The sequence below is a fragment of the Chenopodium quinoa genome, unplaced genomic scaffold, assembly GCF_001683475.1.
Source record: "Chenopodium quinoa cultivar QQ74 unplaced genomic scaffold, ASM168347v1, whole genome shotgun sequence".
Taxonomy (NCBI): Eukaryota; Viridiplantae; Streptophyta; class Magnoliopsida; order Caryophyllales; family Amaranthaceae; genus Chenopodium; species Chenopodium quinoa.
In genome coordinates, this window is record NW_018745483.1 from 1,838 (window position 1) to 20,925 (window position 19,088).

The 19,088-nt window shown below is 29.2% G+C and overlaps 2 protein-coding genes and 2 long non-coding RNA genes across 5 annotated transcripts; 1 reads left to right on the top strand and 3 right to left on the bottom strand.

Moving 5' to 3' along the window:
- Positions 1-5,091: 5,091 nt before the first annotated feature.
- On the top strand, positions 5,092-8,192 carry LOC110715200 (protein FAR1-RELATED SEQUENCE 5-like). Its single transcript, XM_021893771.1, has 6 exons — positions 5,092-5,541; positions 5,643-5,956; positions 6,552-6,699; positions 6,881-7,113; positions 7,377-8,044; positions 8,158-8,192. The coding sequence occupies exons 1-6, from the start codon at positions 5,092-5,094 to the stop codon at positions 8,190-8,192; spliced, it is 1,848 nt and encodes a 615-aa protein (XP_021749463.1).
- Positions 8,193-10,694: 2,502 nt separating this feature from the next.
- On the bottom strand, positions 10,695-11,299 carry LOC110715201. The gene is made up of 3 exons (XR_002510256.1): positions 11,276-11,299; positions 11,026-11,154; positions 10,695-10,756 (listed from the first exon to the last, which is right to left on the bottom strand). It is a non-coding gene; the product is annotated as an uncharacterized LOC110715201 (long non-coding RNA).
- Positions 11,300-13,394: 2,095 nt separating this feature from the next.
- On the bottom strand, positions 13,395-14,479 carry LOC110715202. 2 transcript variants are annotated; one of them, XM_021893773.1, is made up of 4 exons: positions 14,430-14,479; positions 14,157-14,317; positions 13,869-14,025; positions 13,395-13,668 (listed from the first exon to the last, which is right to left on the bottom strand). In XM_021893773.1, the coding sequence occupies exons 2-4, from the start codon at positions 14,259-14,261 to the stop codon at positions 13,592-13,594; spliced, it is 339 nt and encodes a 112-aa protein (XP_021749465.1). In that variant the 5' UTR covers positions 14,262-14,317; positions 14,430-14,479; the 3' UTR covers positions 13,395-13,591. The 2 variants fall into 2 exon arrangements, with proteins under 2 accessions (XP_021749465.1, XP_021749464.1); XM_021893772.1 differs by having other exon boundaries at positions 13,395-13,671.
- Positions 14,480-16,654: 2,175 nt separating this feature from the next.
- LOC110715203 lies at positions 16,655-19,076 on the bottom strand. The gene is made up of 3 exons (XR_002510257.1): positions 18,898-19,076; positions 17,079-17,162; positions 16,655-16,788 (listed from the first exon to the last, which is right to left on the bottom strand). It is a non-coding gene; the product is annotated as an uncharacterized LOC110715203 (long non-coding RNA).
- Positions 19,077-19,088: the final 12 nt, after the last annotated feature.

Below are 19,088 nucleotides of genomic sequence, written 5' to 3' on the forward strand. Positions count from 1 at the left end.
TTTGTGGTTTGAATTATTTGACCAAAGAATCATGAACTTGGAAAAAATAGCATTAAGATATCATGGTACCTACATGAAATTCAACCTAAAAGAAGAGCAGTAACATATCGATAATATTAATAAGGAAACCAAAAAGTAAAAGTAATTATACTAATAATAATTGTCTATAAGTAATGGTTTTAGTTTTATGCATCGGTACTCTTGGTAGCTCTAATGTTCAAGAAGTAATTATTAATGCTATTATGCTAGACTAGAAGAGGGAAATGGTAGTAGAAAGAGGAGTAATTTAGTAATTTTATGAGAAGCTAGTTAGAGTGTTGGAGTAGAGAGCAAGTCAGCAATTGCGAGGAATAATAGGGGATAGGCTGCATATTGCGGGGCGTTGAGAAAAGTTGAGAGAAAAATAGTTACTTGGGAGAGCACCAACCTCTCGAATGTTGGCTATGTTTAATTGGTGACTTCCACCTTGATTATTATCAATACAATCATGTCATACTAGTTTCCCCTAATCTGATATTGCATCTTCTTAATACCTCAGAATTTTCTGTTCTAATAAGAATAGCTAAGGATCATCCTCATTATTAGCATATATATGGCTCTGAACTGCTCATGTATATTTCATTGGGGTTTTATTTATATCTAATTTAGTCATGACAGTAACATTCTCTTTCTCGAGATTCATTATGAAGGTTTGCCCTTAATGCAAAAATGGGAACTATGATATTGTGATGTAGTTATTGATTGGTTTAATTCTTTAAAAATAGTGCTCATAGGCAATAGTTAATGGCTTTAACATTGAGGCTGGACTTCTGTTGTTCTAATGGGAAAACAAGTAGATTGGCTGTTTAGCTGCTGAATTTGCTAATATAGCTGCTGTTCGTATTACTGCAATTTTGCCTCTATGTCTATATCCTGTGATCCTGTCTATTGGCAAAGGCATCAACCTAAAGAATTTAAGTTGGTAGAGTAGTATGTAAAATTCTGAATTTGAGTTTGTTTTCTATTGATTGCTTCGATGTTTAATTTGGAAGTTGTGGCTTGTTCTCCTTGCCAATTGAATGTAACTGTCTGTTTGGTTTTACAATGTTTGATGATGGTGACCTGAGCCTATTATTTATTCAGGACTCTGAATATTGGAGGGATCTCCAACCAAACTTCCCTTGTGACCTATATTGTGTAGATATCCACTGACATGTTCGAAAATTATCTAATTCGTTGTTGGAATGTTTTTGTAGGCTGTAATCCTTTCCATATAGGTGAACAGAAAGAAATCAATTTTCAAAATGATGGAATCCTTGTATTACTTGTAGGTAGAGCTCCACGCCAGACGGTCAGATAGGGAAATCTTGTGAAAAGATAATGTCTTTTGCTAGTAGTAGCCTAGTAGGAAGGTTACGCAAAAGGTTGCTAGTAATATGCTTTCATAGTTTCATACCACAATAAATCAATGCAAAAACTTTTTTGATAGTAGTTCCTCAAAATACATTGCTTAAAAAGTATTTTTTATACATTTTTTTTTTGTATATTATGTTTGTATCTCGTTACAAGAAGTAATATTAACCCTACATGCAGCACTTGTTTGTAATACTAAGTAATTACTTTAACAGTGAATTTTATGCATGTTCGTGGTTAACAATTCACAGTTACCACTTTTATCCTGTCATATAATGATATAATAACAGTGTTCTCTATTCTATTTGCAGCTCATATCGCTGTCTGAGAAGAAGTGGTGGAAGTAGTTAACAAGTTTGTTGCTTGCTGAAAAACCAAAGCCTAAGAAGGTTACGTGAATTTAGATGGAACAACCTTTTCAACGTCATTGTTTGATGTGAAATTAGCACTGATTTAACAACCACAGCGGCTGCTGCTTCTATAGAGAGGGATAGAGAGAGCTGCAAATTAGCTCAGATTAATTAAGTTTCCGTGTCACATTCAATAAAGTAATGTTCTTATTTGTTATAGCAATTTTCCAAATATCTTTGGTTAATACAAAGATGAATCGTTGTCACTTGATTACGTTGAATGTTCTTTACAATTAAGAAGTAATTACTACATATATATAGTCATTGATTTTACTATTACTCTGTATAAGATATGGAAGTACAGTATTAGAGTATTTCTTCTATGATCTATCTTAATTACCTTGCATTGTGGGATGCATTGTGAGGTTATATAGAGCTCTTTCAAGTTGTTTTGCTTACCGTTGTAACTCAACAAATTTGTTTATTATTCAGGGATTTCATTCTTTAATTGAAACATAAAACTTGTTTCAATTTTTGGGTCTTGAATTAATACGTGGATATAGTATGCAGCACAAGTTAACGACCTAATTAAGCCTATTTTCCGACGTTGACCTTTATTTTCCAGTGTTGACCTAGGTATGCTTGACTTCTAATCATCCTAATTGTACCCCATTTCCCGCCAAATCGCTTACATATAACCCCCGTTATCTCACTTCTTTAAGATGGTAAACTAAATAAGCATAACTGCATAAGTAGTACTTCATCTATGTGGTTGACCTTCAGAAGAACTAGGAGATGGAGGGATCTCCACCCTCCCCCCCAAAAGTGGTGGGGGTTCGAATCCTCATCCCCTCCATTTCTGTAATACGATTAATAAAAAATGTGGTTGACCTACAAGACCTTGTAAACAGTCGTCAAACATCAGAATTTTCTTCTTTTATTTGAAAGTTCCTACGTACTAGGTGCGTCTTCCAATTTTCTTCTTTAGTCATGATTAAAGTCGTTGTATTCGCCGATGCTTGAGAACGAAGAGGAACACAAACTAATATCAAGCATTTATAACAATTACTTAGTTTGTGTTTCACCCTTATCAAGAATCGTAATTACTTATTCTGCTGCACTCGTCGATTCTTTCAAGGATAAACACAAACTATATATATATCACCCTCCAAAACATGAAGAGGGTTCATAAGCTTAATTCTTTCAATAAGGACGATGTTTCAAGTAGTTGCATTGATTATATTTGTGTTTTTATATCGATGTTAAATAATAATTGGATCATATTTTTGTTATTTATTATATATATATATATATATATATATATATATATATATATATATATATAGAGGAAGGCTCATGTAAGAACCCTCCTCTATATAAGAACCCATTATATATAAGAACTAATCTGGACCGTACAATTAGTTTGATCTGACCGCTGAAAATGAATGATTAGTAATGGCATTTTAGTAATTTTTGCTGTTCTTTTCCCTTTCTTTCTCCTCATTCACGGTTCTTCTTTCCTTTTTTTTTTTTGGGCTTTGAACATTACAGCTCTCTCTCTCCTCTCATACATTACAAATTTACAACTCTTTCTCTCTCCTCTCATACATTACAACTCTCTCTCTTCTCATACTTTTGGATGCAAATTCCTTCAAGAAATTAAGGTTTGTTATTCAATTTTTATAATTTTGATAATTCTTTTAGTTAATTTATTTATTTGATATCTATTCTTTGCGAATTTTTGTTGATTTTTTTTTTTATTTTGGCGAATTTGTGTGAAATTTTATTTTTCATATTATTTGTGGATATGCAATTCATCAATTCGAAAATCAGCAAAAATCTGTTTTTTTTTTTCTTTTTGCGATTTCATCATTCATTTTTTTTATTATTGAGATTAATGTAAGTTTATGTCGATTTTATCTTTTTTTTTTTTTTTTTTTTTTTTTGCGAATTTTCTTGAGTTTTTTTTCATTAATTTCATCAATTTCATTTTCTAGTTTTCTCTTTCTTCTTCGATTTTTTCATTTCCAGATTTTTTCAATGTTATATGTTTTTTTTGTTTTTTTTTTTTCCTACTTTCGAGCAATTATTTTTTGTTTTTTTTCGATTTTATCTATTTTTTTTTTTTTGCGAATTTTCTTCAGTTTTTTTTCATTAATTTTCTGTTTTTTTTTGTGATTTTTCATTTCCAGATTGTTCTGTTTTTTCCTTTGCTTGAGTTTTTTTTTCCATATTTTTGTTTTTTAATGGATTTTAATTTCTAGTTGCTTTTTTGCTACAATATGTGTTTTTTTAAATAGGTTTTTGCATATTGATGGATTTAGATGGTGTTCAACCTAATTATCCTTCTTCTTGTGTTACTCATTCAGGTAATTTTATTGTTTTTAATGTTTTTAATTTCAATTTACTTACATGTTCTAAAGTTTCTTTACTATGTTCTAAAGTTTATCGGTAATGTTCTAAAGTTTTCTCTATATGTTCCCATCGAATGATAAGTGCAAATGCCATGTTCCGTTGCCTATTGAACTCCTTTTAGAATGCAGAATACATCGGAGTATGAAAGAGTGGTTGATGAAGGATTATAAAAAGTAGTACGTGTGGGTAAACAATATTGATCATTATTGAGGAAGTTAATTAATTTGATAAATAAAAAATATCTAATCATTTTAAATAATTTGTAATGATTCAAAGTAAACTGTGGGTAAACAATATCGATCATTATTGGATAATGCCACAACAACCTCAAGGCTCGTCTTGGAGCTGGGCATTGGGGGCTTGGGAGTTGGGAATGCTACTTTTATCCTAGCAATCTGACATAGGGATAGTTGATGCATGTCACTGCCACTGGAATCACCAAAGCATGGCCCCATCAATCTGACATAGGGAGTAGGGAATCCTACTTTATCTTTATATTCTAAAACTTTCATTCTATGTTCTAAAGTTTACCTTCTAGTTTTAAATTTTACTTTTTATGTTCTAATGTTTACTTTCATTGTATGTTCTAAAGTTAACCTTTTAGTTTAATTTTTTTACTTTATTCTAAATTTTATTATGTATGTTATAAAGTAATTCACTATGTTCTAAAGCAATATGTTATAAGTATGTCCTAATTTACTATGTTCTAAAGGTTATCCTTGATGTTCTAAAGTTTTCTCTGTATGTTCTAAAGTTTTCTATGTATCTTTCTCTTTATATTATAAAGTTTTTTATTATGTGCTAATGTTTTCTTCATATTCTATGACTTTCATTGTATGTTCTAATGTTTACTTTCATGTTCTAATGCAGTTGGTGATATTTTATCGTACTCCAGAGGTTGTTGGATCATTTAGCCTGGTGGTACCACTAAGGAATGGATTCCAATGTTCCCAAGGAGTTAAAACCCAGTTTGGGTATGATATTTAAAGATCCTGAAGAGGGTCTTAGTTTTTATAAAGCATATGCAAATGCCGCTGGGTTTACTTCTAGGAAATCTACTACTAAAAGGAAGAAGAATAACAAAGATATAATTGCTTTTCAATATGGAGTTTGCAATAAGGAAGGTTTTAGGGCAATAAGAAAACCTATTGCTCAACAAACAGTTTATGAAGAAGGAAAAGTTCATATTACTAGGAAACGTTTAGTCACTCGTGTAGGATGCAATGCTCACATATGTATGAGATATGATGCTGGAAAGTATGTTGTAACTCATTTCAAAGAAGAACATAATCATCTTTTATATACTCCAAGTTGTGCAAAATTTCAGAAGGATAATAGAAAAATGCATATTATGCATAAAAAGTTGATTGTTGATAATTCAAAGGTGATTTATTTTTATGTACTAAATAATGTTTTTTTTTGTTTTGATTTACTATGTTCTAAAGTTAATTCTTAATCTTAGTAATATTTTTTTTTTTCTAACAGGTAAATGTTGGTCCTGTGAGGTCTTATACTATGATGAAAGAATTAGCTGGATCACATGATAATGTTGGTGCATCTAAACAAGATTTCAAAAATTTTTATAGAGATTTGAAGGCTTATATTGATGGATCAGATGCCCAAATGTTTGTGGATAATTTTCAAAATAAGAAAGTGCTTTGGAGTGCATTTTTTTTTTCCTATGATGTTGATGAAGAAGATAGACTTTGTAGAGCTTTATGGGCTGATCCAATCTGTCGAAAAAATTATGCACTTTTTGGTGATATGGTTTCTTTTGATACCACATTCAAAACAAACAGGTGATGTTTTAAATATAAATTTCTTTCATAATGTAATTAATATTTTACTTTTACATATTAATTTTTTAAACATATGTTCTTATATTCTAAATATCATGCCTTGTGTTCCTAAACAAATATCCATCATGTTTTGATGTTCTAAACAAATATTCTTTATGTTCTAAACTATGTATGCCTTATGTTCTAAACATATATTGCTAATGTTCTACCTTATGCTTTAAAATATATCCATCATGCTTTTATGCTTTAAACATTATGCTTTTGTGTTTTACACTTTATTCTTTGTGTTCTAAACTAATATCCATCATGTTCTAAACATTATGTCTATATGTTCTAAAGTTTACTTATAAGTTTTTAAAGCTTTACTGTATATTTTTAGTTTAGTGTTTATGTTTTAGAGTAATTCATTATGTTTTAAAACAACTATATTACTGCAAGTTTAATAATTAAAGTAAATTACTATCCTCTAAAGTTTATCCTTAATGTTCTAAAGTATACCTCTATGTTCTAAAGTATACCTCTATGTTCTACAATTTACCTCTATGTTCTAAAGTTTACCTCTATTTTCTGCATAAATAATTTGTGTATGTTACAGATATAATATGATCTTTGGTCCATTTACTGGAGTTGATCATCATAAAAAATGTGTTACTTTTGCGGATTCTTTTGTAGCTCATGAGGATATATCATCTTTTGAATGGGTTTTCAAAACTTTTCTTAAAGCAATGGGAAATAACGAGCCTGTGTGTTTGATTACCGATCAAGACCTGCAATGAAAGTTGTTGTTCGTAATGTTTTTCAAACTACAGAACATAGGTTTTGTATGTGGCATATTATGAAAAAGGTGCCTGAAAAAGTAGGTCGGGCGATTGCCCAAGACACTGATTTCTTGAAAAACTGTGTTCATGTGTTTGGCATTTAGAGATTGAGCCGGCAGAATTTGAAGAAAAGTGGAACAAAGTTATTTCAGAATTCCATTTGAACGATCATGAATGGTTGGCATACATGTACAACATACGTGATATGTGGATTCCAGCGTATTTCAGAGATTTATTTTTGGGTGGCATTATGAGAACCACATCTAGATCAGAAAGTGAAAATAATTTTTTCACTATGTTCACAAATCCCCATCTCACTTTGATTGAGTTCTACATGAGGTAATAAGTAATTGTCTATATATGTTCTAAAGTTACTCTTTATGTTCTAAAGTTTTCCTTGTATGCTCTAAAGTTTTCTTTTTATGCTTTATAGTTTTACTATTTATTTTATAATTCTCTTTTATGTTTTCTTTTTCTCTTTATGTTTTAATAATATTTAGATCATAATAAACATGTCATGTATATTTATATGTTCTAATGTAATTCACTCTATGTTCTACAATTATCTTCTATGTTTTAAAGTTAATTTCTATTTTCTATAGGTTTGAATGTGCATTGAATGCTCAAAGGCACACTCAAAATAAAATGGATAATGATTCGAAGAATAAGCGTCCGGAGTGTAAGACTCCAATTCCTTTAGAGAAAGATGCTTCTGAATTGTTTACAACAACAATTTTCTATGAATTTCAATATGAGCTTGAAATTGGATGTTTTAATTGTGGTGTTGAGGAGATGAAGAAGGACAATGAGCTTTACATTTTCAATTTGAGGGAAGGAACTAGAAGGAGGACTTTTGATGTTGTTTTTGATCCAACTACCTTTGATACCAAGTGTTTTTGTAAAAAATTTGAACGTGATGGTGTGCCTTGTAGGCATATGATTTGGGTGTGGAAGGCAAGGATGTTAGAAAAAATTCCCAAGGCCTACATTCTAAATAGATGGTGTACAATGGCTTATAAGAAGCCCATTTTTGATTTAGAGGGTAATGTGTTGGAGGAATGTATTAATGCAGTAGATAAGAAAATGTTATTAAATGATTTGTGGTCTGAAATTCATGCTTGTGTGAGTTTAGTGCAAAACAATGAATATGATCTTAGTGATCTTGTCAAAAAACTTCGAGCCATGAGGGTAGATTTGGAACAGAAGAAAACAAATGGAAGCAACAATCTTTCGAGCAAAGTTAAAGACATTGAAATGCTTATTGGAGCTAGTCTACCTTCTAATGTTTTAATCAAACCTCCTAAAATTTCGAAGAACAAAGGCACGGGGGTTCATGTTCCAAATCAGGTCAATGTTCCAAATGATGTCCATGTTCCAAATCAGGTTCATGTTCCAAATCAGGTAAATGTTCCAAATGATGTCCATGTTCCAAATGATGTCATGTTCCAAATGAGGTTCATGTTCCAAATAGTGACAAAAGAATGAAGAGTGACAGAGAAAAGTCTATTGAACAAAGTCAAAAGAAGAAGAGATTATGTAGAGCATGTGGGGAGCTTGGTTATCATGATAGTCGTAATTGCCCTGGAAAAGTCAAGTGATATTGTAAGTAAACTTTATTTTTAATTTTCTTATATTTATTTTGTTCTAAAGTAATTATGTTTTAAGCAAGTTTAGAACATAAAGTTATTCATATATGTTCTAAAGTAATTCAATATGTTCTAAAGTGTTTTCTCTTTGTTCTAAAGTTACTTTTCTATGTTCTAAAGTGTTTTCTCTATGTTCTAAATGTTTATTCTTTCTGTTTTAGTGTAATTTAATATGCTCTAATGTTTAGAATATAAAGTTATTCATTTTGTTCTAAAGTTTTCCTTATATTTTAACTTTTCTCTTTATGTTCAAAATATTTTCTTTATATGTTCTAAAGTTTTCTTTATATGTTTTAAAGGTTTCTTTAAATGTTCTAAAGTTTTTACTCTATATAATATCATGTGTTCTAAACTAATAGAAATGGCATGTTATAACATTTTTTAATGCTAAATTATGTGCTTATGTTCTAATATTGTTTTATTTTTTTTTTCTTTACAGGTTGGTGAATATACTATTAATCCAGTTGCATGAGATGTTATATATTTAGAAACAATATCTCATTTACTAGCACGTAAAATATTATTCATGTAATTCTTAAAATATAAGAACTCAATTTATTTACTTTTAGAAACAATATATTTTTATTTCTTTTTTGTCCAATTATTATTCAGAGTATCTCTACTAGTGTTTTTCTTATCAATTTTTATGTTAATTAAAGTTGATTATAATGTTTTATAACATCTCCTGTCTTTTCATCTTCCCCTTTTCGTAATTATAAGTTGTTTTATTAAGTCAATTTGAACTACGAGTAATGATAGTACAAGCATTTTAGATACCTTTATTAAACAACATTTAGTTGAATCTTGCTTTAATCAACTTTTATTTATTCAAGTTTCTTAACATTGATTTACATATGCCTTCTTAGATATGCACTAAAGAGTGTATGCATTGTATTCAAAAGGAAAAATAAAGCAAAAGTAATGGATTAGAAGCAGCCAGTTTAGAACATAAGCAAATACTTTAGAACATAGATAAAAATAATTAGAAGATTAGCAAAATCAATAATTTGGACATGTAATAAGAAAAAAGTACAACATAATAAGATATAATTAGAATCAAGTTACCAATTGAATGCTTTGGAATCTTGTTACTTTGGCTGTTGTCATTTCTTGTTACTTTTTTTTAATTTTCTTATGTTCTAATGTTCTACACTTTAAGTTTTAAGTCAAAATTAATATATAATAATATATTCTAATATCCTAACTTTATAAGCATATAATTATTAAAACATAATCAAAAATACTTTAGAACATACCCATATAATTTAGAACATGAATATAATTTAGCATATAAGTTTATATGATATATTTTATATTAAAATTTTAGCATTTAATATGATTCAACAATATATTTCTTGTAAAGGTAAATACATAGAACATAAAAAATTACTGTTATATTCTTTGCAAATATCTCTCTACAAATATAAACTTAAGATCTTAACAATCATATATCCATTTTGTTCTCCTTTGACCACTTTTTTTGATCTCCTAATCACTTTGTTCCGTTCTTCATTTACTTCTGCTGTTATTATCTTCCCACAATACTCCACTCTTAATTTTTTCATTTGGTCAAACTGCAAAAAAAAAAAAAAAAAAAAAGAGTAACTTTTAGAACATAAACATAAACATTTGGTCAAATTGCAAAAAAAAAAAAAAAGAGTAACTTTTAGAACATAAACAGAAATACTTTAGAACATAAGCATATAATTTAGAACATGAATATAATTTAGCATATAAGTATAAATAATATAATAAACCATAATATATCTAAACAATAACCAAACCAAACCACAACACTAAAACCATAACACCAAAACCATAAACGAAACTAATTTAAAACATGTATCTTATGTTTTAAACTTACATTGTCTAATTCTAGTCCGAATTCCATTGTTTTACAGATTCTCCTTCATATGTTTCCATGTGCTTCAACAGGAACACTCACAATCATGTTTGTTCTTATTGCTCTTCCATGACATACTCAAGTTTCTTGTTTTGAAGGAGGATACAAAGTCACTCTTTATATTTGAGTCAATTGAGTGAACGAAATCAGCAAATGCATTCAACTGAAAAATTGGATAAACTTTAGAACATATAAGGTAAACTTTAGAACATAAAGAAAAACTGTAGAACATATAAGGCAAAAGTTAGAACAAAAGTATAATTAAAAAAATGTAAACTTGAATGTCTTACCATTAATCTATGGTAATTTCCATATTTATTGTGAAAAGGAATATTTGGTGGAAGAAATCTGTTGTCAATCAAATCAAATGTTCTTCCACAAAGTTGACACACAGCAAATAGTAGTGATCTAGTAAAACGACCGGGAAGAAAACCTAATAGATAAACAGAATTAGAACATAGATAAGCAAAATTAAAACATAAGCATGCATTTTAGAACATAAGCATATAGATTAGAACACAAGCATATAATTTTTATAACATGTAGTTTAGAACATAAGTAAGTAGTTTAGAAGATAAATAAGTAGTTTAGAACATAAGTAGATACTTTAAAACATAGATAAAAATAATTAGAACATAAACAAAACCAATAATTAGAACATATAATAAGAAAAAAGTACAACATAATAAGATACCAAATTACCAATTGAATGCTTTTGAAGCTTGTTACTTCGGTCGTTGTCATTTCTTGTTGCATTCTATCAAACAAAGCCTTCATTCTATCATCTTGCCTTTCATTTGATTTGAAGTATTTTTCTGTACAACGTATGAGCTGAAAAAGAAAAAGAAATTAAAACATAAGTAATTAGAAATAGGTGCATAGTATAATCTATATGAGAACAAAAAGAATCTACTCTTAGAACATAGTTATAATTTTAAGTTCGAAAACATACATAGCATTCAGTACTGAAAAAGAAATCTACTCTTCTTGTCTACACCACGTCTTTTATTTTCAAAATTCAATAGGCAAACATAAGCATCCACAACATTGTTCAACATGTGCTTATCTTCTATGAGACTATGAATTCATCTCTCGTAATCGTTGTCCCATGTTATCAGCATACAAAAGCTCCCTAAAATCAGAAACAATAAAATCAGAACATAAGCATGTAGTTTAGAACATAAGCATGTAGTTTAGAACATAAACACATAATTTAAAACATAAGAATATAGTTTAGAACATAAGTACCTTATTTTAGAACATAAGCATATAGTTTTACACATGTACTTTATAACATAATCTCGTAGCTTAGAACACGCAGTTTAGAACATAAGAATGAAGTTTAGAACATAAATTTATAGCTTAGATCATAAGCATATAGCTTAGAACATAAGCATATAGCTTAGAACATAAGCATATAATTTTAAAGTTTTAAAGTCTTACTTATTATCTCCTTGAGCAAACGCATACTCAGCTACCTTTCTATTGTCCACATTCTTGAAAGTTTTTCATGTTCAACCATGAAAGGTGAACGCAAGTACATTGGAAGCTTATCCTTTCCTCTTTTTTTCCGTGTCTTTTTCTTCTCCTTTTTTCTTCTCCTTGTTTCCTACTTAATTCAATTAAAAATATCACATAGATAACAAAACATAACTAAATCAAACGAAAATTTATTGATAACAAAAACCATAACCAAATCAAACCAAAATTTATTATTACCAAGTTCTAAATTAAATTTAACTAAACATAACCAACATTTGTTTTAAAGTTTACAAAATGATTACCCTTTCTTGTTCTCATTTTTTTTCTTCTTTGTTCTTCTCTTCATTCTTGCTTCCTTCATTTTCTTTCTTCTCCTCTTGATTCTCCTCTTTTTCCTCCTTTTTCTTCTTCCCCTTTTCTTCTCTCTTCTCCTCTTGGATCTCCTTTTTCCTCCTTTTTCTTCTTCCCCTTTTCTTCTCTCTTCTCCTCTTGGATCTCTTTTTTTCCTCCTCTTTCTTCTTCCCTTTTCTTCTTTCTTCTCCTCTTGCTTCTCTTCTTTTTTTCTCTTCTTTTTCTTTCTCCTTTTCTTCTTTCTTCTCCTCTTTTTTCCTCTTCTTTCTTCTCCTCTTTTTCCTCTTCTTGCTTCTCCTCTTCATCCAATGTAGGTGGATGATCTGGATTTAGAAAAGCACAATTTAGAACATTTGCTGTCACTTCTTCGTAAGTGAGTTCTGCTTCATTATCTTCTTGATTTTCTGGGACATCAAACCATAAGTAGAAACAATAAGGACACAAATAGAAATAGTTGGAAAAAATTTTAGAACATTAGAAATAATAGAATATAACCAGAAAAATTTAGAACACAAGAAGTAACTTTAGAACATAACTAATTTACAACATAATTATATTATTTAGAACATATGCAATAATTTAGAACATAATCATACAATTTAGAACATATGCACATAATTTAGAGCATAACTAATTTCAAACATAATCATATTATTTAGAAAATATGCACATAATTTAGAGCATAACTTAATTTAGAACATAATCATATTATTTAGAACATATGCACATAATTTAGAACATAATATATTATTAGAGCATATGCACATAATTTAGCACATAATCATATAATTTAGAGCATATGCACATAATTTAGAACATAAGAAGTAGTTTAAAACATAAGCATCTGATTTAGAAAAAATTTAGAACATCAGAAATAATTTAGAACATAACAGAAAAAATTTATAACATAAGAAGTAATTTTAAAACAAATCTAGTAATATTATTTCAAAAGAAAAAAGTTTGAAAATAATGTAAAACTACCAACTGCTGGTGAGGGGGTCAATAACTTGAAACTTGGAGGAGTTATATCAAAAGGTTGCTTCTTTTTTGGAGGAATTGGGGTTTTTGGTGACTCCTCATTCTTTTCTCTTTCTTCTCAATTTTTTCCTCCTCGTTTCTCTCTTTTCTGTACTGCTCTTTTTCTTCTTCTTTTGATCCAAATCTTCATAGCAATTACACCATAAAAATTAAGTATTATAGCAAATAGCAAAAAAATAATTAGAAAATAAAAAAGTAACTTTAGAACATAAGAAATATATACAATTAGGAGACAACCTAGAAATAGTTAGAATATAAAAAATTAAGAATTAACTTTAAAGCATAACCAGAAAAAATTTAGAGCATAAGAAGTAATATTAGAACATATCTAGTAAATATTAGTACATAAAAAATGAATTTGAAAATAATGTGAAATTACCAACTACTGGTGAGGGAATCAACAAGTTTTTGTCTTTATTCTCTTCATTTTCTCTTCTTTGTTCTTATCTTTTTCCTCTTCCTTTGATCTCAAATCTGCTTAACAATTAGAACATAACTAATTTAGTACATAACTAATTTAGAACATAACTAATTTAGAACATAATCATATAATTTAGAACATAAGCATGTGATTTAAGCGCATGTTTTAGAACATAAAAAGTACTTTAAAACATAAGCATCTAATATAGAACATAAGTATAATTTGGAAATTAAGCATGTACATGTGAAATTACCAACTGTCGGTGACTTTGGTGACCTTGTTTCCTCGAATTTCTTCCATGCCTTATCCATAACCATATCCAATTCTTCAATAAATGCCGGTTCATCGAAGACATGTTGATCTTGGCTGAGTATAGAAGGGCTTTTCTTTTCTTCTTGGTTCACGAATGTCTATAAAATAAGAAATTATAATTTAGAACATAATATGCATAATATTTATATAAATTTATTATACTTTAGAACATAAGCTGAAAATACTTTAGAACACAACCAGAAAATACTTTAGAACATAATTATAATACCTTTGTTGTGTACTTGCACCATATGTTGTCTATGAGATGTTGCATTTTTCCTGTTGTTTCTTCCTCAACAAAAAGATCTTTTGCTTGTTCTAACATGCCATACATCTTTTAACATTCGAGGCAAGTGTTTTTGCCAAATCTCCAAATTTGCTCAAAAAGCCCTTCATTAGAACACAAAAAATATTTTAGAACATAAAGGACATAACATGGATAATTTAACAGAAAAGGATTAAATGGAGCATAAATATAATTTACAATATAACTAAATCATACCATCATGTCATTTCGAGAAGTTGTAGAACTAGAACCTATTGATGATTTTTTTCCATTCTCTTCTCTTTTTTCCTTTTGTTTTGGTTGTTTTCTTTTTTCCTTTTGGTGCTTCTAGTATATAAATTATAAAATTTAGAAAACAACAACATAAAGTGTAGTGTTTAAACATAAACATATACAAATATCATACCAAATTGATTCCATTCTTTCCAAGAGTTTTCCATATCCAAATCCATGATCTTTTTCAAACTTATATCTCACTTGAATCCTTTCCTTTGTCCACACCGAAATTAGTGGACATTTTCTTGGTTTTTCTAACCCTCCTCTTTGTAGACGATCAAAATAGAATACCTATTTAGTACATGTTAAGAATTAATTAGAATATTTTTCACACATTTTCAACATAACAAGAATAATATATATACATAATGGTAAGAATTTAAAACTTACCATTAGAAAAGGTAAAGGACCTGTAAAGTAAGAATTTCCCTTCTTCCATACACTTACAGAATCTTTCAAGTGCTCAATCACAAATGTGCACCAATCCAATTCAGCAATTTTCTTTACATCCATACAACTATACAAGAATTTAATGTATAGTTGTGGGTTGTTTGTTGATCGAATGCAACAATTGACAACACATACCACAAAGTTCCAAAGAAATTCATCAGAAACTGATTTTTCCTTCTTCAATTCTTGAATTCTGTCAATCAATCTCTTGTTGGTTGGACTTCCCTTTTAGAGGTAAAAAAAATATAAATTAAAACCTATGGAGATAATAGATCTATTTTAAAGCAAAAAACACTTTAGAACATAAGCAAAGCACTTTAAAACATACAATTTATAACATAAAATTCATACTTTAGAACATAAAATTTAAAACATAACCACATTATATCATCATACTTTTTTGAGGCCAAACTTGCTTCTCCAAGCTTTTAGAAACTTGCTCCATTTCAGATTTGACTCATCATTTGGTTGCTCAATCCTTTTGCCTCCCAATGGCAACCCATAAGCCAAATGAACATCAATTGCCTCCAAAAAGATTTCTTGTTTTCCTCTTTGGTAACATCAAACAACATCTCTCCGTGTCAAAATTCGTAACCAAGTTTTCTGTCAACCTAGAATTATAATGAAAAATGTAAGATTTAAAGCACAATACAGCTATATTTAGAATATAATAGTCAATCTTTAGAAAATAGAAGATTAAAACATTTAGTATAATATTTAAACTTTTGAACATAATTTAGAACATTATATAATAAAAATCTATTTTAGAACATAATAAACATACATTAGAACATAACAAAAAATTAATTTAGAACATTAGTGTATAGCAATTCAAACATGAGAGTTCATAATTTTAGAATACAAGAAGTAACTTTAAAACATAAGTAATTTACAACATAATCATATTATTTAGAACATATGCACATAATGTAGAACATAATCATACAATTTAGAACATATGCACATAATTTAGAACATAGCTAATTTCGAACATAATCATATTATTTAGAACATATGCACAAAATTTAGAGCATAACTAATTTAGAACATAATCTTATAATTTAGAACATTAGTGTATAGCAATTCAAACATGACAAATCATAATTTTGAACATAACATTGATAATACTTATGATTTTAGAATATGATTTTAGAACATAACATTCTACTACTTACGTAGAATTAATATGGATTGGTAAATCCAATTCCAAAAAGCCTCCAAAACCAATGTTCCAATAGCTTGCTTTTGTTTTTTCCGAAAGATTTATCAACACATCTTCATGAATTGAGTAGGAGGTACTCTTTGATAAGGTTGCCTCTTAACTAGTTTATCTTGCTCATTAGCTTCTACTACTTGGACATCCTCACCATCTTCTTCTTTTTCAATCTTTCTTTTCTTCTTCTTCACATCCTCACCATGAATAGATAAACATAATTAGAACATAGATAAGCAAAATTAGAACATAAGCGTGCACTTTAGAACATAAAAATAAAGATTGTAAAGATTAAAGAGTATTATTACCTGAGTTTGATTTTTTTTATTGATTTTTTGTTCCTCCTCACTATCATCTTCCATCTCCTTTTTTCATCTTTCTCTTTCATCTTTACATCACCCTTATTATCATCCTCACCATCATCTTTACTATCATTATTCTTGTCATCATCCTCTACATTATTACCCTCTTCTTCTTTTTGATCTTTTTTCTCTTCTTTCCTTTTTTTTTTGCAATTTTCGAGGTGGTTGAAGCCTTGTTGGAAGTTTTCTATGTCTTATAGCAACACTTTTACTTTCAATATGCTTCTCAAATTCCGATCTATCAATTACTTCCGCTTCAACGTTTTCAACTTTCCTTTAAAAACAATTAAAAATAATTAGAATACAACTAACATTAAATAGAGTGCAAATATAAAGGGATAAGATGAACATAAACTATAATGGATACATATTAGAACATAATACAAATCTTCAGAACATAAGAGAAAATTTTAGAACATAATGGAAAACTTTAGAACATAATGGAAAACTTTAGAACATAATACAAATCTTTAGAACTTAAGGGAAAACTTTAGAACATATTGGAAAACTTTAGAACAAAATTTAAAACATAATAGGTAAAGTTTAGAACATTAGTTTAGTTACCTTTTTCTTACATAAGTAATTTCTTCTTCTTGTATATTAGTAACTCCTCCTTCTGATTTTGCTTCATTTTGGCCTTGCATTTTGCTGCAATTTTAAGAAATAAAAAACATTAGTAACATTCCAACATTATTATTATATTTTTGAACATAGGAATAATTTAAAATATGCTGAAAAATAGTTTAGAACATGCTAAAAAAGAGTTTAGAACATGCTGGAGAGTGAAAAACCCAAAATAGAATGAGTAAACTAGAAATTTAAAAGACAAATGAAACAGAAACATGATAAGGTTTGATTGAGTTTATTTTCAGCCCATGTTCTAAATTATTTCAACCTATGTTATATTTTTTTCCTATGTTCCAAATTTTTCTACCTATGTTCTAAAGTTTATTTTCAGCCCTGCAATCACAAGTTCACTACCAACAACCCCTAACCAATTAGCTGCTGCTGCATAAATCAACCACCACACTACAACCCCTACAAACAGGGGCAATCGCACCAACATCACCAATTTTGAAAAAAAGTTTGTGAATTGGGCATGACAGAATTTTATATTGTACACTATATCTGATTGTTCTGCAAAACCTTTCAGAACTAATTAATCTTCAGTCTGACATCTGACAAATGTTTTACATTATTAAATCAAATCCCATGTAAATGTAATTTCATCTTCTCAGGCTTCTCTGTTATTTTGTCCATTTTATAGCTAAAAACCAAATCCTACTAAATTAATAGATTATGTAATACTAAGTACTGTAAGGACTTAGAGGGTCAGAGCCCACATTTTTGGTGTAGTGGGAGAGGGTTTTATACTTTTACAGTTTTTATTTACTCTACGAAGTACTATATGCATTGTTCTTTTAGGTTAGCCAGGCTAGCCGCTATCGAAAAAATCAGCAAAAATCGAACACTAAATTCGAACTATAGATCCAGAAAAATAAGAAAAAATAGAACATAGAGAATAAGCCAGATTTGTTTTTAGACATGACTAATTGATGCAAGCAGAATAAGTAATGCCAAGTTGTTCAAGCTATGCTTGCTCATTAATCTTCATACCACCATATGACAACAATAGCCACCATCCATACCACCATATGCAACAAAATCTTCATACAAACATGGCTTCTCCTCTCAATGACAACAATAGCCACCAAATCAAGGCAACATGTACAGCAATCCCGGTCACTCGTATTGTGTCCATTGGTAATCCAAAAGATGACTCAGACTCACTACTCATCAAACTCAAAGTCGATTTCAAGCCATTAAATAACATTGACGGAAGAGTGTTATCACACATATCCATCAACAACAAATACCAGATACATATCCATCAACAAGAAAAAAAACAGTGATTTTAAGAAATACTGGACATTCATATTCATAGCTATAATTTCGCTTACTAACGAAATCGAGCATTTAGCAGACATTTTAAAAAAAACGCAAATATCAACTCACGAAATATCAAAAACAAATCAAAAACCATAAAAATCGAAAACAGAAAAACCATTAAAATCGAAAAAATCATCGAAAAATCGAACTAAAAAAACATAAAAACGCAAATATCAAATCACGAAATCGCAAAATCAAATCAAATAGTCGGAAAACATAAAATCGCAAAAATCAAAACAATAAATCGCAAAATGTACTTGAACAACATGCTAAGTTCATGGAAATTTGAACAAAATCGAAAAAAAAAAACGCAAAATCAAATCAAAAAATCGGAAAACATAAAATCGCAAAAAGCAAACCAAAAAATCGCAAAATCTACTTGAACAACATGCTAAGTTCATGGAAATTTGAACAAAATCGAAAAAAAAAATACCTGAGTCGAAAATCCTTCAAATTGCAATTTCTATGGAGATTTTTGGGGGTTTGCAAAAGAGAATGAGATGAGCACGAAGAGAGAGAAAGTTAGAGGAGAGAGAAAATTTTGATCGGGTGGTAGGGCCGTAGGGGGTATGAGGAAAAATACGTGTTTTAATCTTAACCGTCTAAATTACCTTAATCCTACGG